The sequence below is a fragment of the Peromyscus eremicus genome, chromosome 15 (genome assembly GCF_949786415.1).
Source record: "Peromyscus eremicus chromosome 15, PerEre_H2_v1, whole genome shotgun sequence".
NCBI lineage: Eukaryota > Metazoa > Chordata > Mammalia > Rodentia > Cricetidae > Peromyscus > Peromyscus eremicus.
Window position 1 is genome coordinate 33,201,107 of NC_081431.1, and position 26,978 is coordinate 33,228,084.

General features: G+C 41.2%; 1 protein-coding gene across 1 annotated transcript; it reads right to left on the reverse strand.

Moving 5' to 3' along the window:
* Positions 1 to 3,258: 3,258 nt before the first annotated feature.
* On the reverse strand, positions 3,259 to 23,676 carry Tnfsf4 (TNF superfamily member 4). The gene is made up of 3 exons (XM_059280078.1): positions 23,518 to 23,676; positions 5,563 to 5,605; positions 3,259 to 3,614 (listed from the first exon to the last, which is right to left on the reverse strand). Exons 1-3 carry the CDS (start codon positions 23,674 to 23,676, stop codon positions 3,259 to 3,261), a joined length of 558 nt encoding a protein of 185 aa, XP_059136061.1.
* Positions 23,677 to 26,978: the final 3,302 nt, after the last annotated feature.

Below are 26,978 nucleotides of genomic sequence, written 5' to 3' on the forward strand. Positions count from 1 at the left end.
AATAAAAATAATAACCATACATGTGACATTAGGATGGAAGGTATCTGGGTTAAAAAAAAATGACTTTAGCTATTCTTAGTATATAAGCAATGGCACTGGCAAGTACACAGAGTAGATATAGCCATATAAATGCTTCAAAGCTAGGAAGCTAGTGAGTTGGTGTGAGTACCTTTGAACAAAGTGTGGATGGTGAACTTGGGAAAACTGTTCTCCAACTGGAGATGGTTACTAGAATGCCGAAAATCAAGACCATTCTGTTGTTTTATTGTTCAATGCATTGAGAAATTTCTCAGTGTTTAAATACTGGGAACTAAATTCAATCTAACAAAGAAATATAACACATGCATAGGCTGGATCATTGCTTGTTAAGTTCTTAACAGTGGCCTTTGTCACAGAGAGAGGAGGAGGCGGTATAGCTCCACACAACACCAGTGCCAGAGCAGTGGACAGAGAAAGAGTGTAAAGATCAAGAAAGGTAGAGCATAGAAAAGGCAAGTTGAGGGAAGAAAGGGTGGAGAGGGAAGATGAGAGGAGGGGAGGGGAAGAGAAAGGATGAGAGAGAAGGAAAGGGGAAGGGAAATAAAGAGAAGGGAAGGGAAAAGAGAGTGACAAAGGGGAGGGGAGGGGAAGAGAGGAAAGGAAAATAAAGAGAAGGGAAGAGAGGGGAGAGAAGAAAAGGCAAGAGAAAGGGGGAAAGGGAGACCAAAGAAGCTGAGGATAGGGAGCACTTAATAACACCAAGGTGGCACCAAGATTCCTGTGGTCATACCATGTCACAAAAGCCACTCATACTTGTGACCTCCTTTTAAAACAGCAAATAATTACTACCAGGCAGAAGGGACCTAATTCTCAGATCATCCAGGGCTAGATACGAGATGAAAAGCCCCATGTGAAAGAAGGTCCACATGTCCTTGAAAGGACTCTGCATAGCCGGTTCCCTTGAACCATGAACAGGGTCACTGACTTCCAGCTCAACAGTCCCTTGGACAGAGGCAGATAGGAAGTCAGAAAGCTTGTCCCATCCTCCGTGCTTATGAGGAATTAGTTAATCAAGACATGTTGAAAAGAAACACAAAGAAAAACAACACTCTAACCACCAGTAGATTCTAAGGTCTTTTATTCTATCCATGTAAATACCAACAGTATTATTATCTATATTGTTAACATTGATATTTATACTCTTCTGAGAGCCAGGAATGAACTGAATACAAAATTATGGCTTAAAACCAGGAAACCACCTCATAAGTTTAAGAACACATTATGATTGACATTACAAAACTGGCTTAATACAGTGTGTAGTTAAGACATATCTTAAAAATAAAGCAATTTTTTTACCTTTATTTAAAAAAAAAAACAGACTGCCCGCCCTATATCATCCTATAATCGAATGACTTTCAGTTACAGGATGATATAGGGAGGCAGAACGCAGAAACATAATGTCATTTGTCCAAGGTCACTTGCTTAGTGACTGAATCAAATTTAGAATTCCTGACTTCTATTTCACAGTCATTCCATGAAGCTCTTCCCTGTGTAGAGTACAGGGTTAATTATTCCTTTGAAGGAATTGATAAGGGAACTGAGACACAGACAGACCATACATGGAGTCAGGCCGGGGATTGAGGCTGGCACAAGGCAGCACTATCCCAGAGTGCCTATCAGAGGCCAGCACAAAAGGAGCAGGCCAGGTGTGCTCCAAGGGAGTGAGGTTCCAGAGCAAAGACCATGGCACTCAAGACAACAAAACAATAACGAACACAACAGTGGTGCTTAGAGTAGGCCTGTGCACTGCACGTCCATAAAATTATACAGACTTAAATCCCAAACTTCAAAAACAAAACATGCATTTTCTTAAATATTAACCCATAGTTATAAACAATTACTTTTTCAGCTGTTACTTATTAGATAACAACAACTTTACAAAGCATAGTAAATAACCAGAACTAAATACACACACACACACACACACACACACACACACACACACACACACACACACATCTCCTGAGTCACCAAGACAAAGATCACCCTGAGTAATTCATGTAACACATGCAGCCCAATGTGTGGCCCACAGTAGGCTTTCCAATAGTAACACCATGGTTATCTCATAAGCAAATTCTTTTATGTAGCATTTTTATTCAGCTTCTTTTCATAAAAGATTGAAATAGAGTGGGAATAGTTATAGATAGATGCTTAAGAGAATATATAAAATTATCAGACAAAAAAATCCAAATATAACTGAGTTCATTTTGTACAAGGATTAATAGACTTCTAACTTCCTAGAGGTTCAAGAGATAAGGGCTGTATTGTAGCACAACGTGATCCTTACGAAGACATAGGATCATCTAGAGATGTTGTGATGTATTGTGTCTTCTATTGAAAACAGCTAGAAAATACTACAATTTAAAAAATTATCAAAAATTTACATAAAAGTTTTGGAAGAGAGAACTTACAAACCAGTTCTCAGACTGTAAAAGTCCTCATCCTGACACATCAAGTTCACTAATATCCTGTATAATAAAAAGAAACTTTGGAGTCAACTATCTCTCCCACCCTGTAGAAGAAACAAAGCTCTATTGGTTTTCTTTACATCCTTGATGAAGTTTTTCAGTGATATCATAGCCTCAGGACAGCTCTTTGAAGGGAGTTTTCTGTTGGGTGTGTTTGGAGGCCAGGAGAGAAGAGTAAGAACAGAAGTCCAGAATGCACTGTATAGTTTAAACAGTGTCTTCAAGTCCTGGCTTCCACAGGGTGATCTTTCTTCTGAGCTCTCAAGAAATGAGAGGGGGATCTAGGCAACATGTAAACATTGATCACTGTAACCCTGGAGAGGACACTTCAGCTCCTACTAGTTGGTGGACACCACCCTTTCCAGATGCATAGCCCCATTCCTTGCTCTTTCTTTTGACAATGCCAAACAATGTCTAGAAAATAGTAATCAAGTGCTGTTTTCAGTGACAGACGTTTATTACAATAATCTCCTGACCAACAGAGACAATCTTTTCAAAGAGATATTTATTTTCTCATTCCCAGAAGGTCTCTTAGTAGGCTCAAGGCAATCATGGGATTGAGCGGTCAACTGTCATGTAAGACAGGTTTTAAATATCCGTGAGTGAGGAAGTAGGGTAGGATCTGCATTTGGTCACGTCTCCTAGAGTTGAACTTGATGGACTCATCTCTCCAAAGAAAAAACCTGTGTCCTGTCCACCCTTGGAGTGGAATTCACAGAGGCACCTGGTTCACAGCACTACTGTAAGATCTTCAGTGGGCACAGAATCGACCAGGAGTTAGGTGGACAACAATCAATTCCCCATCATTTATCTGGAGGTCTTCACAGGAAGTGTCAGGAGCATTTACAGTCAAGTAAACTATATCTTTGTAGGCCAAAGAAGCTACTACAGTGAAGTCAACCCTTTGACCATTGTTCATCATGGGCATAGAGATGGGACTTCGACCCTTACGGAAATGAAGGTTGATCTTGACCTCCTGGAAAAAGGAGCCCTTCGTGTAGATGAGATAAAGCCCATCACAGGTGATGGCGATTGAGTTGTTCTTCACCTCCATGGTTTGATACTCATTCCTGGGTAGGCTGATGAATAGTCTCCCATTCTCACATCCTAAAAAGAATTGAAAATAAGATTATTCCTAAGCAAAATATGAGACAAGAATCTTCCAGCACAGCTAGATCAGGTGAAGAAAAACTAATAGGGAAGGAGAATTTGGAAGGAAAGCAAGGGAGCATTGTGGTGTACCAAAATCTGGAACCTGCTGTACCCACGGACAGAGTAGAGAGGTTATAGCCATTGTCACCTCGGATGTGTGGCAGGAAAGACAGGTTCCAATTTTCCCTGATTTTTTCAAAAACAAGAGGACCTTCACTGCCTTGGTCCTGCCATTCCTTATTACCTTAACTCAAAGCAACTTCACTTAACCATTTCCTACACCTTCCCACCTGAGCACAAAATACAAATGTTCCACATGCCCCCAGAACCAGACTCACTGATGGCATTACTAGCGGTCTTTGCCAGCAGTCAAGGAAGCTTAGTAATGCAGCCAAGCACAGGGTGCTTGTGGGATGGAAGTGGACTCGGTCCCGTGGAGCAGGGAGAAAGAGCCCAGGGAAACAGCTATGTTTCTTGCTTCTTCCTTCTACCTCCTATAACTAGCATTTCTTGGAAGGTAACTTGGGAAGAGTCAGTGCCACAGACAGAGCAAAGGAGGAGGAAGAAGAGGAAGAGGTGGATGAGGACGAGGAGGAGGGAGAATTGGACAAGTAGCAGCTTTAGTGGCTTTGTGCCTGGCCTTTCCCAAGCAAGCCCAAAGCCTGACTTTCTTGTAGTTCTGCATCAGCCTGAATAGCATCTTGAAGGGCTAAGCAACTGCATTTTATTCACCTACTCTGGCTCATGCTCCTCAGTGATAGGAACTAACAGGCCCCCAGTGCTGTCCCTAATTCAATAATTCTTACTTTGTATTAGACCCAGGAGCTGTACTTTGAATAGAAAATAAGAATGACTTATTAAGACAAAATATACTTCCTGTTCAGCTCAGAGAACTTAATAAATACTCGAAAACTCATACAGAAACTTCCAATGCTTGGTAGAAATTAAGGACCCAAATGATAATAATCTCTTGATTAAAGTATCAGTTTTTCTTTACACACACACACACACACACACACACACACACACACACACACATATATATATATATATATATATATATATATATATATATATATATATATATATATATCCCCTAGCTCTCATTAAGGTATTATCATGTTACAGAGTAGAACTGGCAGGTGTCTTACAGCCAGCCTGCCTTAGAATCCTCAGATGAAAACAAAATGAAATTGCTACCCTAAAAACATTTCTAGGAGGATTAAGAAAGGCACATTAAGTACAGAGACAGGAACTGCTTTGGTTCTAATGCCGTTTTTCCCTGAAAATAAAAAATATTCAGACTCCAACAATTTGAGAATATAACACTTGCCTAAGAGAAATGACAGATCCTGTGTTCTAGGAAAATTAAGATACCAAAGAAAAGAGCCTAGTAAAAGCATGGATATGAGGCTTTGGAGATGGCTCTGTCAGTGAGCTGTCTGCTGCACAAGACGAAGACCTGATTTCAGTTCATCACACCAAAAAGAATGGAAGGAATGAAGAAATGAAGGAAAAGAAAAGAAAAAGAAAAATACCAGGCCCAGTGACACAGTGATGACTATAATCACAGCTCTGAGAAGGCAGAGACAGGTGGATCCCTGGAGTATGCTGGCCAGCCTGTTCGGCTAAATCGGTGAGCTCCAGTTTCAGTGAGATACCTCGTCTCAAAATATAAGCAGAAGCACAATTAAGGAAGACACTCAGTGAGATACCTCGTCTCAAAATATAAGCAGAAGCACAATTAAGGAAGACACCCAGTGCCAACCTCTGCATGTGTGCGCGTGCGTACACACACACACACACACACACACACACACACGTGCACTCATAAACACAGACATACATGTACTACACAGATATACAAAAGAACTAGAGAAAGGTAACTTTTGGTAATACTTACTGGTAACTTGTGCTCTGAGACTTTGGATTGGAGGATACTTCACCTAAGGAAGGAGAAAAGATGGATATTTAGAAAAAAGAAAGGTGAAATGAATACAGCAGCCCACAGAAAAAAATACTTGACAAAAGACCGTAGTGTTTTCTTTGAGGATTTGACCCAGACTTGCTACCCACCCCTTGCTTTTCTCCTGCTATAACATCTCTTCTGATGGGGAAAGATAATTCTGCTCTATTACACAAGCATCTGAAAACTGATGTCATTTCCCCAAACTCTTCTTTGGGATACTGTGTTGATTCACAGGGCCCCAGTTCTCCATTAAAATAGCAGCGCTCATTAGAAAGTCTCACGGAGAATCAATCCACCAGGGGCACAGACTCCCAGAACACACTAGGAGAAAGTTCTGGGAGCTTTTTGTGTGCTTTCTCTTCTACAGGAGGAAGCACATCCTGTTCTCAAGGGGCTAAACAACCTACTTTAACCCTTCAAAACACAATGTGTGTGAACATAGCCAGCTTATTTATTCATTCATTTATTTACTTACTTATTTAGTATGTGTGCATGCACGTGAGTGCAAGTGTGTGTGTATGTGTGTGCATGTTTGTATGTATGCATGTGTATACATGCATGCATATGTACATGCACGCATGTGTAGAGGTCAGAAGCCAACTTTCAGGAGTCAGTCTTTCATTCCATTATGGGAGTTCAGCATATCAATATCAGGTCCTTAGGCTCAAACACCAAGAACCCTTTTTAAAAGATGTAGTTTCTCATTAGTTAGTTTTATGTATTATTTGGGGTAGTGTGTGTGTGTGTGTGTGTGTGTGTGTGTGTGTGTGTGTGTGTGTGTGTCCCCACATGTGCATACCATGGCACATGTGCATGTCAGGGGACAATTTTGTAGAATCAGTTCCCTCCTTCCACCTTTACATAGTTTCAGGAGCTCAAACTCAGGTTGTCATGTTGGTACCAGTGAATGTACCCATCGAGCCATCCCACCAGCTAATTAGCTATTCTTTTGTTTGCTTGGTTGGTTTTTGGTTTTTGGTTTTTGGTTTTTGGTTTTTGGTTTTTGGTTTTTCGAGACAGGGTTTCTCTGTGTAGTTTTGGTGCCTGTCCTGGATCTCGCTCTGTAGATCAGGCTAGCCTCGAACTCACAGAGATCCTCCTGGCTCTGCCTCCCGAGTGCTGGGATTAAAGGCGTGCATCACTGCCACTTGGCCCAATTAGCTATTCTTAAGCCTTGGATCTTTCCCTTCTCATCAACAGCTTTAAAAACCTAACATGAACCTAGTCAGCACATGAGAGTAAGAAGTAAAATGGTAAGGAGAAGAAGCTTGGAGATAAAAACGCACAGGACTTGGTAAGATCTATTAAATGAAAATACCAAGGGGCTTAGAACCATATGTAGAGAACATTCATGTCTGTTAAAAACCAGAAATATTTCTGTGCACGTTGAGTATATCTCAAAGAATGCACCAAGAAGCCACATACAGACGTTGTCTCTGAAAAATTTAATCAGAAGCCTGAGGTCAGGAATAGTAGGGATCCTTTCTACAATATGGTGTATTCCCTACTAACAAAGAAAATAGGAAAAAGAAATGCCCACTCTTTCCGCCAAGAACAACAGCCACAAGGTTATTTTTGGCAGAATGTCCTGATCGGAGGCATGGGAGAAATTTATTTTCATGCCCTGAGCAGTGGAATCCCTACTTCCCACTCTCCTGGCAGACTAGTAGCCTCAGTCAAGAGGATTCCACCGGGGACTCCCCCACACAAATGAGGAATCCCCTACTTCTCTTTTAAATATGATCCTGGGCCTTCCTGAGCTGAAATCAACAGGCTGCAGAGGGATGAGGGAGGGCTTTCCCCAGCCCTGCTAGTCCCTAGGCTGAAGAACACAGTGATGCAATGTGGTGAGCATGTGGAGAGAAGTGTTGACTTGGGGAGGAATGTGAGTCTTGTCTCCTCCTACCCCTTGCATGCTGCTTCTTTGTGCTTTAGGAAGTGTTCTAGAAGACCTCCAAAAGACCCATTACCCTCACCACTGTAATTTTTTAGACAAATAAATGGCCCTGTGCTCTAGGACTGGTTGGTACCAGGACCCATTTTCTGAATCAGTCTATGTAGTGGTCCAGGGCTCAGCACAACATGCACCTTCTGGGTTTTCATACCAGAAAAGCAAGTAACAGATAGTCTTAGGTTAAGTATCACAAGCTCCTTAAGCATCAGATTGTCATCTTTAAAAATCAGTACAACACTACGGGCATCAATTTCAGGACCAGCTTTCCATGGTATATATATATATGTGTGTGTGTGTGTGTGTGTGTGTGTGTGTGTGTAAACTCCCCCCCCAAAAGAAAATAACAACAAATAAACAAACAAACAACAAATAAACAAACCAACAAAATAAAACTAGTCCGGTGTAATGGCACACATCTTTAATCTCAGCACAGGAGGCTGAGGCAGACAAATCTTATCCTGGTCTACATAGTGAGTTCCTGGCCAACCAGAACTGCATGGTAAGACTATGTCTCAAAACACAAAAACAAAACAGAAGTGGCAACCCTGAGTTAATGAGCTACTCGCAAATGGGGAGAACAGGAAGTTTCCCAATTCACAGCCTGACTTCAAGCTCTCTGATCTCAAAGCTCTTGTGAGTTGATTTCTTTCTTTTCTGTGTCTTTTTTTTTATGGTGCTGGGGATTGAACCCAGGGCCTCTCATATTCTAGGAAAGTGCTTCACCAGTCCTACCACCAAGCCACACTTCTAACACCTCTAAAAACCTTTCTGTTTGTGACATTGTCTTGTCAACTTTGAACTATTTTGACTGACTTTGCAAAAGACTCTAAAAAGTTCCTCTCTCTCTCTCTCTCTCTCTCTCTCTCTCTCTCTCTCTCTCTCTCTCTCTCTCTCTGTGTGTGTGTGTGTGTGTGTGTGTGTGTGTGTGTGTGTGTGTGTGTGTTGATTTCTATCTTTTTGTTGCCCGGATGTTGTAGGGATAGCAATGACCAAAAGGGCATCTTCTGGGACTGAGATATCTATCTATTGAGAGGCAGCCAGGAGAGCACATGTGACTTCCTCCATTGGTTTGATCTACTGCAACCCCGGATATCCTGTTCCTTCTCCCAAAGGTCGCCTACAGTGGAAATTTGCATATCTCTTGCAAGTCTCTTAGAAACAACAATTTAGTGAATTCTGGTAATTTTATTAACTGGAGAAAGGTGATCCTTCCTGCTCCCAGAACTTTTGGCTCTCATTTTGCACACCTGATGTTCAGCACCAGCTGCCAGCTGCCCAGAGACATTCCCACACTTCCCATAAACACTCCTACAATATCCAGAAACACTCCCACACTGCCCAGAGACTTCCTACAAAGTTCAGAGACATTCCCACACTTCCCATAAACACTCCTACAATATCCAGAAACACTCCCACACTGCCCAGAGACTTCCTACAAAGTTCAGAGACATCCCCACAGTTCCAAAGCCAATGTCATGCTTGGCCTGGCTGCAACCTCATTCTTAAGCTTTACATATACCTTTTTGCATGTTATAATTAAATCAACTCTTTTCTTTAATCCCCTTCCCTTTAGATGAAGAACCAGATAGGACAGGACAAAGAGTAGATTAATTGGCCTCAAATTTGGTTCAAATTGTGGCTTTTCTGGCTTTGTGAATTTGGAAAAGATATAAACCATTTCTCAGCTTTTATATAGATGACTATAAGGCTTCATACTGCAAATGGAATGCCCCAAGAACTAACAATGTGGTTTAAGGAAAATAATGTTAACCACCCAGCAGTTTGCCTGACACAAATGCTCAGAAATGCCTGCTTATTCTCTTCTCTATTTCTAGAATGTCTACCTATCTGCTTCTGCCCATGAGAATCACAAGCCCAGGCCCAAATCAAATCCGTGACGCTTGACAACTGTATCCCCATACCAAATATTTTAAGACACTTTGTTCATACAAAAACTTACAGAAGCTGCGGTTATAACCACCAATACTTGGATTCAACCAAAAGTTCTGGAGAAGATAAAACTATGGAGAAGCCACAAGGAGACGATTACCTTCAGAGCTAATAGGAAGTGAGTCATCTGGCCATGAAAAGCTGTGGAGAAAACTTCACTTTGTATATCTGTGTTAAAGAATCATCAGAGAAGGCTACACTCTGTGTGATTCCAACTGTAAAATGTTCTGGTTGAAGCAAGTCTATACAGACTAAAAGATCTGGGGATGCCCCAGATCAGGAACTGGGGGGGGGGGGGGTGCTGAGTAGGGGCAACACAGGAGATGTTTGGGGATAATTAAGCTATAATGGGGGAATATGTGTTGTTATACATTAGTTAAACCGTAGAATACAGAAAGTAAAATATCAAAAGTGAACCCTATAGTAAAACAAAATCACTCTTGACTGATAATGTTTTCAATGGTTGTAAGTCTCATCTCCTCTGCTTAGAATATTTTGATGTGATCTTTAGAAAATTGCTTTTAGCTTGCTGATTTTCAGTTTCTTATCTGTGAAGTAGAAATAGAAAAAGTCTATTGTCTCAGAAGGCTGGTGTTAGGCCGAATGAGATAGTATGTGCAAATGGTCAAAGCTTGACAGGAAATATTTCAATGGTCAACAAATATCAGATATTATTCCTTGATACACAGAAAACAAGGTCAATGTCATTTTTATGATTTATTCTCCCTAATATTGTGTTTGATCTATGAAAAAATGGAAGGATAAATTAAAGAATAAAACAAAACTACCAAAGTCCTTGAATCAAGTTCTCTATCTGTAACCCAGAAAGGACCTGGGCCTAATGAGAAAGTGTTCCAGAAACAATCCAAAGACATCTGGTCAACCCCCGCATATTAAATACCATGTCTGAATACCAAAAAGAACAAAAAACCCCAGAGCATATCCAGACACCAAGGAAACTGGGAGATATCGAAAAGCCAGAGGGTTTCCACATAATCACAGCTTAGAGAACAGTTTCCTTACTCATCATCCTCACAATTGAAGCTCAAACTCCAGAATTATCCAGCACTGAGTACAGCCCTGGGGTTTAAATAGGATTGTCTCAGGAGCACAAAAAGGTACAGAAGAAGCCATCTTCTGTTGAAATTAATGTCTCGGGGGAAGAAAGTAAAGCCCATGAAAGTGAAGGGACTTGACTCCTGTCCCCAATTCCACTACAAATTTTATTATATCATCCAATGATTTTTCTTCTTCTTCTTCTTCTCCTTCTTCTTCTTCTTCTTCTTATTATTATTATTATTATTATTATTCTTTTTTTTTTTTTTGGTTTTTTGAGACAAGGTTTCTCTGTGTAGCTTTGCGCCTTTCCTGGAACTCACTTTGGAGACCAGGCTGGCCTCGAACTCACAGAGATCCGCCTGCCTCTGCCTCCCGAGTGCTGGGATTAAAGGCGTGCGCCACCACCGCCCGGCCTTATTCTTATTCTTATTCTTATTCTTCCCTGTTTAGATTGCTAGAGACTGAATCCAAGGTCTTGTCCATATAAGACAAGTGCTCTACCACTGAGTCATAAGCCCTTTCTTTTCTTTCTTCCTTTCTTTCTTTCTTTCTTTCTTTCTTTCTTTCTTTCTTTCTTTCTTTCTTTTTTTTAAAGAGAGGATCTCACTAAGTTGCCCAGACTGGCCTAGAACTTACTTTCTATCCCAAGATGTCCTTGAACTTTGATCCTCCTGTCTCAGCCTCTTAACTGGAGAATGTAGCTCTCTGTCACCAGGCCTGACATCAATTTCCTGCACATGTAAATATGTAATGAAAAGAAACTGCCTTGAAGATTGTATTAATATTCCATGCCTGTGTTCTTATATCCACTTCAGCATCAACACTGAAGAAGAAAAGTTGCCACACAGCAGATTGGCAATGACCTCATCATGATGGCACCCAGGGAAAACCCAGATTCCATTCTTTCTCCTCAACACCACTGAGGACAGCTAATGACATCATAGGAAGATTTGTCAGTCTAGTGGTGCTTAAATGCTAAGGTGCATTAGAATCTCCTGGGAAATTTTTGAAAAACTAAAGTAGAGATGTTCAACTTATTCACAAAACCCCAACTCAAAAGGTCTGGTTTGCCAGGCATGGTGGCACATGTAATATCAGCAGAGAGGCAGAGGCAGGTGATCTCTGTAAGAGATCCTGGTCATCCTGGGCTATAGGGCAACTTCCAGGCAAGTTAAGGCTACATAGTGAGACCCTGTCTCAAAGAAAGAAATAAAAAATCTGGGTGGAGCCAGGAGTGTACATTCCTACAAGAATCCAAGGCTCACCGTTTGGAAATCACTAAATTGTCGACTTCTGGAGGCCAAAATCCAGAGAGAAGATTGTTCAATAAGCCCTGTGGTAAAAACTGGTACTCAAGAAATGCTTGCTGTTCCTAGAGAGCTAGTCAATAGTGAAGAATAGCATGATTATCATATTATTTGGTGGTTTGGCTAAAAGTAGCAGCAAGTTATTAAGTATTGTTTGACATAATGTTATCAGATTATATCCATTCTGAAATAGTATAACTTGGTTTTTCTTTATCCCTGAATAAAATTCCATTCTATATATGTACTACTTTGTCTTTAACCACTCATTTGTCATTGTGTTAAATGAAATAAGCCAGATCCAGAGAGACAAATACTGCAAGTTTTCTCTAATAATGTGGAATCTCCATTTATGTGTAGCTCATAAAAATAGAAAAAGGGGCCAGGTGGTGGTGGTGCACGCCTCTAATCCCAGCACCTAAGAGGCAGAGGCAGGTAGATCTCTGTGAGTTTGAGGGCAGCCTGGTCTACAGAGTGAGTTCCAGGACAGCCAGGGCTACACAGTGAAAAAGAAAGGAAGGAAAGAAGAGGCCCTTGAGAAAGGAAGGAGAGTCTAAAAGAGGGGTGAAAGAGGGCATGAACAGTAAAGGAATATTTGTGACATGAGAACAGACATGGGGCCATTTGTGGGGACGAAAAGGACCAGCAAAGGGTGGGGATGATGGACGATAAGGTCAGTGAGTGAGGCAAATAAGAGCAAAGCATAATGATGCGAATATATAAAAATGCTGCAGTGAAACGCTTTACTTTGTATGTTAGCTAAAGCAAATTGATAAAAAATAAATAAAAGTACTTTAAAACTAAAAACAAATTATTGCTATGTGACAGCCATTATACTCAACTTTGTGAACACAAAGGTAGAACATACACACTCCTTGGTTTGGGCAGACTTGTATTCCATTCGGAAAAGTGGTCTCTCTACATGAAACCTTTAGGAACTATTAACAAGCAATGTATTCCATAGAGTGCCAGAAAATGCAAACACAATCATCTCATGATTTGGTAGCACGAGGAGAAAACACCTGGCTCTAGGTTTTGAAAGAGTGAAGACTGGAATCAGCAAAAGACACTCCACTATGAGCTGAAGGAAACACCTACCAATGAGACCATTCTCTGTATAGTTAAGAAAAGGGGAAACAATGAACTGAGAACTTCTGGTAGTGCCTTGCACTGAGATAATCTTGTTGAAATCCATCACCTTCCCCCAACCCCTGCTTAAAATCACTCTATGACACAGAACAATTACCTGTAGTTAGAAATCGGAAAATGAGTACAAATGCTGTTTAGAACGTGTTAAGGAGGAAAAGGTACTGAGTTCAGAGTTACAGAAGTCACTCTTCTCTTTATTCCAGGATACTTTAAAAATAGAGTTCACAAGAAAGCATTTATCTGGAGTACAAGACTGATTTGAACTGTTTTATATTTGTTATTAAATAAGATCAAAATTTTGAATTTGGGGATAACTGTCAAAATACTCAGATTTAAAAATACCTAGAAGTTCTCCAAAGTAACTCCTCAGACAGAACCCCTGTAGGTTTTCAATGTAGATCCCATTGACAGCATCATCATGTGGGCTCTGACTGGGTGTACCTGTCCGAGAAGGGGATAACAACCCCACAGACAAGCTCAAAGTGGGTGCATGGAAGAGTTGGAATTAGATAATTCCTTGACATGTTCAATAACACAGATGAGAGAATGCAATGCATGGCCCTTCTCCATACCATGTCCCCGGGAAGGTGATAATGTTTTAAGAGATCATCTTTAGAGAGTGTGAGCTTCTGATTCTGACTCAATGGGATGTGACATAATGCTGTTGACCTTATACTCATCTGGCATTTGTCTGGAAGAGGGCAACTGTGCCAGGAGCAAATGTTACTCATCAAATATGAAACCAGGAAGTAGGTTCTGCAGTAATATGTGGAGCTTGCTATCAGGGCACAATGTGTAGATCTTGAGGGGGCACATGAATGAGCTGTGAGTCACTTGAGGAGACTGAGAAATCTGAGACAATATTCCCTTGGCCCACCATACCACCTTCACTGTGACAGAGTTGCTGTTCCCACCTTGAACTTCTGCCATCAGAAGAGATCTGAGAGGTCAGGAAAGCACAGCCTAATAAGTTCTTAGGCTGCATTTCAAAACAGAGAAGTGGCACGTCTTACACTTCCACACTGCAGTGGACTAGGAGGGTAGAATTCCCTGCTTGAGGATTTACAGAGTACTTCACGGAAGCAGCCTGTTGCAAAGAGTGGGCTCTGCTTCTGATCAAAACAACCCAGAACCTCATTTAGGGAAAAGATTGGGAATAGGAACAGGCAAAATCTTGGCCAAGAAATCTGTAATATTTATAAGAATGTATCCCTAAAGTTACATCGTCTTAGAGACAAAGGCAGTGACTTCGTAAACCTTGCTTTAAAAAGTTTACAGAGCTTTTTATGAATATTAAATCTCTCCTCCAAAAATCTTCTTCACATTTACCCTGACTACCTCTGCCAGCACCTTTTCCATTCAACCTCTCCTTAACTCATCTTTGCCTTCTTCCCCACTCCCCCAGTGTGCTGATAACCTAGAGGCTCCCTCTTCTGAGTGTTCCCCCTCCTGTTGCCCAGCTACTTTAGTGCTGGCTGTTTGTGGTCCCTAGAGGGACTCACCACTCTCTGTCCCAGAGGACAGGAACTGTGGTTTCATTGTCTCTGGTTCCTAGGAGTAATCTCACATATTCAACCGAACAACAAAAACAGTCCATATACATGCAACCTGAACACAAGAATACATGAAGAAGTGTGTCACTGAGCTAATACAGTAATACTTTGTATCCTCAAAAGCAGTATTTTTTTTTTTTGGTTTTTTGAGACAGGGTTTCTCTATGCAACAACCTTGGCTGTCCTTGAACTAGCTCTGTAGACCAGGCTGGTCTGGAACTCGCAGAGATCCAATGCAAGATATTCTTGTACTAGGATTTCCCACTCCAAATTAGCTGGGGAATTCCTCATGTAACACTGATAGAGGGATCTACCAAAACATTTCTCTCTTACTCCTCTCACCTCCCCTTAGTGATTGAGAGAGTCACCACTAAAATATACTTGCACTAGTTTAACAGTTAAACAACTGGAAGGGTACGTTTTTACAATGCACCCACTGTATCAGCACACTTTCTTCTGGGTCTCAAACATAACGGCACTCAGTAATTACATTCACTGACTTGTGCTGGCACTTCGTCTTTCAGACCCGGCTAGACCTAAGCCAGCAGCTGTGCGGTCACATAAAAGCTGACGGTGTCTCTTGGAACACTGTACATTGCCCACGATTGTTGAAACTGTCCTGGACATCTTTGAGTATAAGGAAAGCCACTGGTGTCCCATTTCTAATCTCGCATACTATATAAGAAGAAGGGACCACTGCCGTAAGAAGGCAGCCTAGTAGAGTGGACTGGGCATCCGATTAGCAGTAGGGGTCTCCTGGTTTCTGTACTGAGTCTAGAACAAGTCCTTTCCCTTCCTTGTCTTTTAATAGCCTCATCTCTATGTTTAACCTCAATCAAAATGGCTGTACTGCAGTGCCTGATACAACACCACTGCAGAAGTTCATCAAATCATGTCATGGAATTCCAAAGAGTAATCTCCAAACATTGTGTGACAAGAAGACCTTCCGGACCACAGATCTTAACAGACCCTGCTGATGGAAGAAAAGCTGCAGGCCTCTTCCTCCTGAGAAGGAGAGCTCCCTCTGATAACTAATGAACACTCAAGGTACCTGGTGCAGTGAGGTGCCTAGATCTGTTTGCATGAGGTTGAACTCTCAGCATGAGCTCTGAGGGAAATGAGGTTGGTGAAGGGTAAAATCAGCAGATTGTAGCAGCAGGGGAAGGATAACAGTGACAGTGATGATAATGCCATTTTAAACTAAAACTTTTCAACTAATTAACAGAAGAGAAACCAACTGCCTAATGCAAGAGGACAAGATCCTCACTTTTTAAATTTCAACTGAAAAGCAAAACAGGTGTAGTTTCCTGAGAAATTCCTTACTAAATATCTCTGCCCGGCTTGGCTAACGGGTGCTTGTCATATGCCCCACCATTCTCATTTAACTGCCTTCTTTTCCCACTGGGTTACCAACTCTATCACAACAAGGAGGACCATGTCTTTCTTGTTCACCGTTGTGTCATCCTCAGTGCCTGGTAGGAAACGGATGTACCAGGAACATTAATTTAGAAAAAAAAATGAATAAATGGTTTCAGTGGGTTGAACAGCATGCCCTTCAAATGCATGTCTGCCTAGAACTCAGAATGTGTCCTTATTTGGAAATAGATATAAATAGAGTTTTTACAGATATAAGTAGTCAAAATGACATCAACAGGATTAGGGTGGGTCCTAAACCTAGGATGGCTGGTGCTCTTCAAAGAAAGAGAGAGGGTCTACAAAGACAAGAAGATGGCCGTGTGATGAAGAGGGCAGAGGTTGGTGGGAAGCCAAAGAACCAGAAGCAGTTTTGGCAGCTACCCACAGCGGGAGAGAAGGAAGGAAGGATTCCTGCCTAGAGCCTTCAGTGAGAGCATGACCTTGCCAGCATCTCCTACCTTCAGGACTGTGAAAATCAATTCCTGTCATTTAACGCCACCCAGCTTGTGATACCTAACTGCAGATGCCCCAGAAAAACCACTGAACGGTTGAATGTGTATTTGCAGGTAGTGTAGAAATCACACAACATATCATCACATTAATTACTTGAATTGGTGTCTTAGAGACATTAAACACGTGTTTTACAAATTATTTTATAATGCAGTAAGGCCTTATTTTCCTCCCTTGTGGACTATATTGATGTTTCTTTATAATTCATAATATTAATTGTCACTATTAAAACCTTCGTCTGATTACTTATCTGGATTCCAGGCTCATGCTGCGGCTGCCTGCAGGGAAGCCCAGCTCTCAGTGCACATCACTTAAACTCACTGGAGTCCTCAATTGTTTCATACCAACACAATGCTATACTTTGTAAGGAAGGCTTTTATCCATAATATTTATTAAGCAGTATGGAAATAATTAATGTGAGAGCCTCTTTTTTCTATCTTTGTTAGTTAGCAGGCATATTTAAAAATATTATCAAAGAGCCAGGCGGTTGTGGCACACACCTTCAATGCCAGCACTCTGGAGGCAGAGGCAGCCTGGTCTACAGATGGAGTTCCAGGACAGGCTCCAAAGCTACACAAGGAACCCTTGTCTCAAAAAACCAAAACCAAAAATTAAAAATAAACAAAAAAATAAAACCGTTATCAAAGACAAATAAAGTTGTATAAATTAACCCATCTATGGGACATTCCAGAAATCTAAAAGAAATCAGTCACTCAGGTCATTTCAGTGTTCCCAATATTGTGAGCCAGACCACATGTTTCTTGTAGATATAATTTTCTGCCGTTCAACAGCCAAGTCTCTAGAGAACTGGAAAATGTGAATGAAAGTCAATAAAAACTGAAATAGCATGTATTGTAATCCTGTAATTCTAGATTTTTTTAAAAAAATAATAATGACTTGTTTATTTATTTATATGGATGTGCCTGCCTGAGTTTTTGTGCGACATGTGCGTGTGCCCACAGAGGCCAGACAAAGGTGTCAGATCCCCTGAAACTGGAGTCACGGGGGGCTATGAGACACTCGATATGGGTGCTGGGAGCCAAATGACGTCTTCAGAATAGCACTAAGCACTCTTATCCACTAAGCCATCTCTCCAACCCTGAATTGTAGAATTTCTTTGAACCACATTTAACCAGACACTGAACCTAATAACACTTCACAGCTTCATAAATTCTCCCTTTCTGTCTTCTTTTATTCTCTACTACAGCTATAAACAACTCTTAATTAGAAAGCTATGGAAGAAGAAGAAGAAGAAGAAGAAGAAGAAGAAGAAGAAGAAGAAGAAGAAGAAGAAGACAGAACTCTTTCCAAGGTGGATTATTTTAATTCTCAAATTTACAATACAGAAATCAAGTCTATGAAGCTATGATTAATCTTAACATGGTATGTTTGCTGAGTTATGAGGTGTAGTTGAATGTCTGTGTTTATGTGCACACACCCACTACAAAGTAAATGATTATGTGGCAGTGTGCTTATGTAAATATGTCCATGAATAGTAATAATAATCTTGGCATTAATGAAGCTTGGTACTCAAATGGGTGATCCTCTCAACCAAGTTCCAATTTCAAAAGTATTAAACTGACGTATAGGGAATTTACTCAGGATCATGAAGTTAAAAGTCTGGAACAAGCCAGACTTCTGGTTCCCATTCACTGCATACTTCGTTATACTTCAACACCTCTCCCTAAAGTCTAAGACAACCTTCCATACTTCTGCATAAGGAAGTATTTTTGCTCCTTCATTTGAAAAGCATCAAAACTAGCAAAGCACAGGATGTTAGAGATTCCAATTTCAAACCGACTCTTCTGTTTATTTCACTAATGACTATGGAGAGAGAAGCATGCTATACCACAGCTTGGGATTTAGTTGTCTTCATTTTCTGTTTATGTGTTAAATCAAAATAACACTGCTGTGGTTCCTCTGACTCACATGATCACAAAGGATTAGTGCTGGTTTTCCATGAACACGAACCCCCTGAAATGGGAAGAAAGTGGCATGTTCTTTGAGAGTATAGGGCACAGAGGTAATTGCTACCAAGAGGAAAAGAATAAGCAAGGCCAGGTTGCTAGCCCCTTGGTAAGGCTGGGTCTGCTCAGTGCTCGTAGCTTCAGGCAATGGTCAACAAAGATAAGTAGGGAGATCACATTCATAGGTTGGCGTGTGTTTGTGTCCATATGTGTACTGTGTATAACATTTTTTTCAGCATAATTCCCACAATTCACATTAGTCTATTCTATTTTAAAGACTTGGGTCAGAACACACATGTACCTAAATTGCTTGTTTAGGAAATACCATCACTGTATGAACAAGAATAATATTGCCCAATAATGCTCCTCCTCATCTATGTGAGTGAGCACTTGATTCATAAGAAGATGGTTTCATCTTAGATCAGCAAAGGTTACTAAATGAATTTGGTTAAAAAGGAGGGCAGGAGGGCATAGTTAGTTTTACTGTGGTGCCCCCTAGTGCCAGGTGAGATTAGGTTAATTTCTGTATTGCCAATCTTTAGAACCCATATAAGAAGGAAAATGTGGAGAATCATCAGTGTTAGTAACTGCCCCCTTTGGCATAAAATAGAATACATCAAGTTTCTCAGCATGGTTTCTAAGATCCTTTGCCATCCACGCCTGCCTAGATCTTCAGCTTCTACCTCCATCCTCTACGAACACTCAGCATCAGTCCTGTGGAATGATTTGCTGTTGTGTCTATCCTCCCCCACCCCTCCTGTCTGTCTTCCCTCTAACTTCGGTTGAATTGTGTTATCTCTTCCCTTTGTTCCTCTGACTTCCCACACACATTTCCAGACATCTCAGGCAACTCCTCTTCTCCCCCCCCACCCCCACCTGTTGACCCTTGAGCAAGTGTCCGAGTCTCTTGTCTTCTTGCCTCACCTCAAATCTTGACCATTAATCCAAAGAGTTTTAAAGAAAAAGAAAAAACATTCTTCAATGCCGTTTTTTGTTATTATTATTATTCTAAAGGTTCAAACAGTGGTCTATACAAAAAAGCACTCAGAACGAATGTAAGGATGCTTTACCTGATAAAAAGAATCCTAGTACAGGAGTCAAAATTGTCTAGTTAATTAAGTATATAGGTGATCATGAGCAGTTTACCTACCTTCTTTTGGCTTTTGTTTTTTTGTAAAAGACTGTGGCTAATACCTACTCAAAAACCCAAGGTCTTTGGGCCATTTCATTAATACACACCACCAGAGCCTCAAAATTCTTTATGAGGAATTAATTCAACACTCCAGATGTCCTTTTTTTAATTCTCAAAGAGTTGCTCAGAAAAAGCGAATCCTACTTTCATTTGAAGTTATTTTATGTATATGGTTGACTAATTTCTAAGAAAAACACATGTTAGAGTACATATAGCCACTTAAATTAAGCTAATTCTAGATGAAGAGTTAAGGCAAATTCCTCTTTCCGGTATTTAACAATACAAAAATAAACTGTTCAAGTTATGATATGAAACATCACCAAGAAACTGAATTCTAATTCTGGCTCTCCTTCACACAGACCACTTCTGCTTTTCCCAGCAGAACAAGCAACAAGCAGGTGGGATTGGCTAAGGAAAAAGTCTTCAACTCAAAAAAAAAATCACAATAAAAGTAACACAGAGCTTGGAAGACTTCAACAGCCCTGGAACATATAGATATAATTTACCAAAGCTCCTCACAGGCTGGAGAGATAGTTCAGATGATAAAGTATTTGCCTAGAAAATAGGAGAACCTGAATTCAATCCTCAGAACTCACATACAAATGCCAGGCATAAGAGTGTGTGCTTGTAGCCGGGCGGTGGTGGCGCACGCCTTTAATCCCAGCACTCGGGAGGCAGAGCCAGGCGGATTTCTGTGAGTTCGAGGCCAGCCTGGGCTACCAAGTGAGTCCCAGGAAAGGCGCAAAGCTACACAGAGAAACCCTGTCTCGAAAAACCAAAAAAAAAAAAAAAAAAAGAGTGTGTGCTTGTAATCCTGGTGCTGGGAAGGCAACGCCAGGAGGATCCCTGGCTTCCACTCACCAGACAGTCTAGCCTAATTGGTGCACTCCAGACCAATGAGAGATGTTGTTAAAGAGAGTGGGAGGCATTTCTGAGGGTGACATTTGAGTTCCTTCTCTGGCCTCCACATGCAATTGCCCACACACATACAGCCATGTACACAAATACAAGCACCCACACATAAACCTATACATATGCATACACATACATATACATATACACAGCCACAGACACCACATTAAGAACAAAAAGATTCTCACCTCCTAGACCAGCTTTCCTTCTGCCATTGCTTGCTAGCTAAAGTTCCAGGTAAGACTGAAGCCTGGCGCCTTAACTGGCACCCCAGGGTAATACCCAGTGCGCAGAGTCAGCAGCCGCAGCATTTGGTTTTATAACTCAAGTGACTGATGTTCTAGAGTTTTTGTGTTTTTCCTCAATCTAAACAAGGTATTTTGTGAACTCAGAATAGGTTATTTCAATAACTACAGAGAGCATAAATTAAGTATAGAAAGTATATGCAGGAAAATAGGTTTTCTTCCAGGCTAGTCTTAAGAGCCAAGAAAGCTGTACATTTAGGCACAAAAATATGCTAATGCACCCTTTCAGTTCCTTCAGTCCTCGGGCCTGTTCTTTGAAATGACATGCTCATTAGCTGCTGAGCTGAAAGAGACCTCAATGTCCATCTCTTACAGCCATCTCCTGTTACCAGTGGGAAAACCAAGAACTCTATAAGATGTAGGTGAGGGCTCTCTCTCTCTCTCTCTCTCTCTCTCTCTCTCTCTCTCTCTCTCTCTCTCTCTCTCTCTCTCTCGGCCAGGGGTGGGGAGTACATTCCAAAGACAAAAACTGCTTTTCATATATGTGAATGAAATTTAACCCAGTAATTACTATTACTAAATAAACTTGAAGAGAAAGATGACTTCCAGATAGAGTTTAGAAGCTGTAACTTCAGAATCTTGAATGTAGGAAATTAAGGCTAAAAAGTAAAGCTAAGAAATTAGGGGGGGGCAGGATTATTTTTTTTTTTCAAAATACCTTGCTCCTACAACAGAAAAACCCACTTTCCTGGGTACAGAATAAGCTGAGCAGTTCGGTTTCCTCTGACACATCACTACAATGTATGTCTCCCAGGAGAGGCTTAAGTGCATCATCCCCCACCACCTGGTCCACCACGCCAAACATTAGTATTTCAAAGTCTCACCGGTCCCTTGGTCAAAGACGTTATCTTCTCCCCTCTCATCTCTTCCTCTGTCAACACAGTTTGACCAAGCTCCAGAGAAAATGCTTTCCATCTATCCATGCTCTCCTCCCCTTAATAAGTGAGATTAAATATAATGATCCAGCGCATTCCCAGGTCCTAGAACAGTGTAAAAAGTCTAAATAACTAAGCCCCCAGATCATCTCTATCAAGAGCAATCAGGTTGCTTATTTCATGAGCAAACAGCTTCAATGTCCAACGTACCTCTCCTACTTTTGATTCCATTCTGAGCCAAGAGCATCGGAAACAAATTCCCTCCTAGACTGCAGCTCACCTCAAGGACCTTGAGATATGGCCTTGGCTTGATTCCCCACCTCTGCCACAGAGCTGCTGGGTGACTTGAAGAAAGGACACCTATTCTTACCGTGCCCTGGGTAAGACTGTCCACAGAGGCCCCAGACACCAGCAGTTTACGCCTGTGTTTCACTTTTTACTCTCCCCTGCCCTTGCCCCGTTCCTTTGTGTGCCTGGTTACCCTTGACTGGGGCCTTGTATCCTGTCTTCATCATCCCACAGAGTAAGGAAACACACAGCCCTGCGGTTTGAAAAGGCTCAAGACTCCCTGACCTATTCAACGCTGGTCTATTTTTGGTTACTCTGTTTGCTTTCTTCTCAGAAGAGCCCAATTCCGGTCTGCATCTTAGGCATCTGACCACGGACACAGTACTCTACCCTGGCACCTTCTCCCCAAAGTGCCTACTTGTCTTCCAGAGTCCTGAAAGAGTCCTGTGTGGAATGGAGGAAAGAGGACCAGTATGGTGGTGCTCTGATTGGCCAAGCACCACACCAGCTATATTCTGGAGTTTGTAGACACAAGCAAAAAAGCACTCTACACGGTTCAGCAGTCATGAACACATACACTCCCACCAGCTTCTATATACCGAAAATCTCACTTCCTGTAAACAGAGACAAGCCCAGGCATTTGCCTGGACAGTTCATCATATCCTGATTTAATTCGAGGTAGCTGTGTCTCTGACATGTCCCTTAAAAATAAGTCCCATTTTGTCTGTCATCCACCAGGGAAAGACTTCCTGACATAAAGCAATCACTGAGGAAACAAGAATTATGAGATCCAACAAGGGGTTAAGGGGAGGCTATAGAGAGTTACCTTCTACAATGAAGGACATAAAAAAAAATGGGGTTTTAGGGTGCTTGTCAAAAAAAGACTACGAGATTAAGTTATCGATGCAAGTGTGTGAGCACGTATGCAAACAAATGAGCGCACACACATGTTGCAGCCCTTCAGATACAAGGGTAGTGATGGGAAAGGACTTACTATTGACACCTTCAGGATTTTTAAAAAACCAGGTCCCCTTGAGCATCTGCAGATGCATATGATAGGAAGTCAATGGGTCCGTTACTGTTACTCATCTCCTTTTTATATTGATCGCTTGATCAGACACGTAGCCACCAGGATGAATAGACAAATCAATGACCCAAAGCTTCAGGGCGACAGCTCATCAAGACACATTGGGATTTTTGCATTACAAAGAAAAAGACAAAAAAAAAGTCTAGAGCAGGGTCTCTCTGCCCTTCAGTCTGCCCTCACACTGCTACTGTTGAAATAGGAAGGAAAGGAGACACCGAAGGGTATCTGACCACACTTTACAGTCACCTGACGGCAGTGGCAGAGCCCTCAACAGTTTCAGCGTTCGATTATTTCCAGGTGACTGCAGCTGTTGTAACTGCCATTCAGCAAGAGCTGGAAGAAAAGCAGCACCCACTGGTGCATCTTACCGGAGAAGGATAGAGGTGCAGGCAGATGTAGACCAGGCACAGGAGTAGCCCCACTCCCTGAATCCCAGAGACCACCATTGATAGCTTCTTCCACTTGAACCTTGGCCTTGATCCATTTTCCAGATTCTCATCCAGAGGCTGAACCCTTTCCCCTTCCATCGTCACGGTCCCGGTGCAGAGAAGATGCAGATGTGGCGAAGGGGAACCTGGGGAAGACTGGCCTTTACCACACAGAGGATAAGGGCAAAGCCAAGCCTGTGGGTCAGAAGATAGACAAAGGTCCCAGAACCTGAGACAAAAGGCGATTGAAGGAGTGGGCCAGACTCTCTCAGTTTTAACTCTGCAGATTTTGCAGGCGGGGGAACTTCTATGTGACTAATCTGAATTTCCCCTTTACTTTCTTTCTTTTTTTTTTCCCTCTGGGCTAACAGGGAGTTGTTTTTGTGGCATTCCAGTTATGAATTGAGTGACTTCTAAATGACAGTCACAAACATGTGCTGTTAAGTTTTTTATTGCAGTTAAGTTTTTTTATTGCACCAGTAAAGATAAAGATCATCTTTTTTTCCCTTTTCTTTTTCTTTTCTTCTTCTTCTTCTTCTTCTTCTTCTTCTTCTTCTTCTTCTTCTTCTTCTTCTTTTTTAAGCAGTTCACTTATCAATCCCTCAAGACATTTTAAACCACAGAAGAGATTTGAGGAAAGTGCTGCCCTGACATCCTTGTCTCTATTATGCAATTACTCTCCCAGCCCATTTTACAGATAAGAAATAAAATCCAAGCAGCTTGTTCCTGAGATGAAAAGGACTGAAAGGAAAATAGGATTATGCAGATAGGTATAAAGGCGAGATCTTATAGTTACATAGCACATTACATTAAACCAAATAAATTAGTATTTATTGAGCAACTATTGTGTGTCGGACACTGTGTTAAATGACTTTGCAGCCATCATATTTATTCATTTCAGGGAAACTCAATAAACACATAATTAATTTTCTTAATATCAGAAAAGAAGCAGAAGAAAATTCTGTCATTTCCCCCCCCCCACCCCTTCACTCCACTTTATATTTTCCCCACACATAATTTCTGCATGAGTAATTCAAGTAACCTTTGAGCGTTGCTATTTTCTTTGAAGTGCTGGCTGGACTCAGAACCTGCTAAGTAAAAATATTTTCCCAGGGCTGGAGAGATGACCCAGTGGTTAAGAGCACTGGCTGTTCTTCCTGAGGCCTGGGGTTCAATTCTCTGCTCTTACATGGTGGTTCACAAACCACCTGTAATTCTACTTCCAGAGGATCTGATGACCTTTTCTGACCTTTATGGGCACCAGGCATTCAAGTAGTACACATACATGCAAGCAGAACATCCATATATTGAAAAAAAAAAAACAAAATCCTTTTTATCCTTCCAATAGACATTGATTACCCTTTCTCACTGACATGCACAATGTGAAATAATAATGTCAAGTCCAAAATGGCAAAATATTGAGTATGTGATATGAAGTCAGTGCTATATGAGATAGCACAGGGATGCTGAACATAATTCTCTCTCTCTTTTATGGGAAAGTGTGTCTTATGGTTTCTCATGGAGACTTCAACAGACATTAAAGAAAGAAGTGTGAGAAAAATATCCTGAATACTAAAAATATAAGAAGGTACATGAAAATTCATATTTTTCACAATTAAAAAAAATCATGGCTATGAGGTATATTCAAAAGAAAAACAAGTTGCAGGAAATAGAAAGTACTTTGCCACAATAGTCAATAATTTAAATAAGTTGGTGCCTTCATTGTAATAATGGTGCTTTGCATTTGAGAACATCCTGGGAGCTAAGGCATGCGTCCAAGTTTTAAAGCCAAAAGTGGAACTGAGGTCCCGCATAAGCTACTCTGCCACAGAGATTCCCTCAGCAAGTGTGCGTGAGGCACAGTGTGAAGACAAAAGGTGAAAGAAAAATCAGTGTGTAACTCCTGCCTTGCATAATACACAATAGTTATATCCAGCAACATTTTACTCATCTATTTTCAAACAATGACTGAAAGAGATGATAGGGGAAAAAAGCCTTAAACTCTAATAGAAACTAGACACAAGCTGAAAAAGTAGAAAGTGCATTCATGTTGAAAATCATAAGGAATAGTCTGGCTAGATGTAAGTGTGTGAGTGTGTGAGTGTGTGAGTGTGTGTGTGTGTGTGTGTGTGTGTGCAGGTATTTGCATGTGGGGGGAGCATGTGCATGGGGGAGTGTGCAAGTGGGGGGTTGTGGAGAGGGCACAAGCTTGTGGGTATACACGTAGTGGTGGAGGTCAATGGACATCAGGTGTCTTCTTCAGTTGCCCTCCAACTTAGTTTCTGAGGAAAGGTCTCTTGCTGAACCAGGAGCTAGCATTTAGATTAGACTGGCAAACATGCAAGGATTCTCCTGTTTTAACCTCCCTAGCACTGGGGACTCCAACCAGCTTTTACATGGAGGCTGGGGATCAAATTCAGGACCTCATGTTTGCACGGCAGGTTCTTTACTGACGAACCATTTCCCCCGAGTCTTGGGGATATTTTAAATGACTGCCAAAAGGACAAGTAAATAAATAAACAAACATCTATGAACACAAACCTGTACACCATGCATGTAGCTTCCTTTATCATTAGCATCATGCCCCTCTGAAGAAAAATTAACAAATACCTTTTTCTTATACACAGTGGGAACTGTAGAGCTGTTTGGTATCTTGGGCCAAGAAAGCAGAGGCAGCTGAGCCAGCCCTGAAGCTGCACAGTCATGCTGTGTTTCTCCCTCTAGACCTCATACTGCTATGATTTGGCTCCTATGATCTTTACTGACGTGTAAGTGGTATCTTACACTTGTTTCTTTTTTATTGACCACATTCTCTCAGCTTCTTCACAGCCCTTGTGGAAGGGAGAACACACAAAAATGTACACACATGAGTGCATACACATAAACACACAGAGAGAGAGAGAGAGAGAGAGAGAGAGAGAGAGAGAGAGAGAGAGAGAGAATATTAGAATATTAGAAAACAAGCTGGGAATTCCGGATGAGATATTTTGATAGACTATGTGAGTGCCTCAAAGCCCATCACAGACTGCTCTAGCGTTTGAACACCACTGATTAAAAACCACTGTCAATTACATCATTGGTGGCATTTCAGTTCAGGGAAGACTGGACAGGGATCTCCATCTTGTAAACGCATTTTAATAAAACATAGTTGAAATGTTTGTAAAGACTTGAATGAATTACTAACTCTGTGGGCAGTGTGTTTTAAAACATCTTACAAAAATAAATATGTCTGCCTGAATAAACTAGCTTTGAATGGTAGCCTAGAAAGCAAAACAAACCAAAGTGATTACTTCTCATAGACATTAACTTCCTATAGAAATAACCAAAACTATAGAGAAGTATGGAAAATAAAAATACTTCAAAACTGACAGAATATCTCATGTTCAGAAAGTAGCAAAACT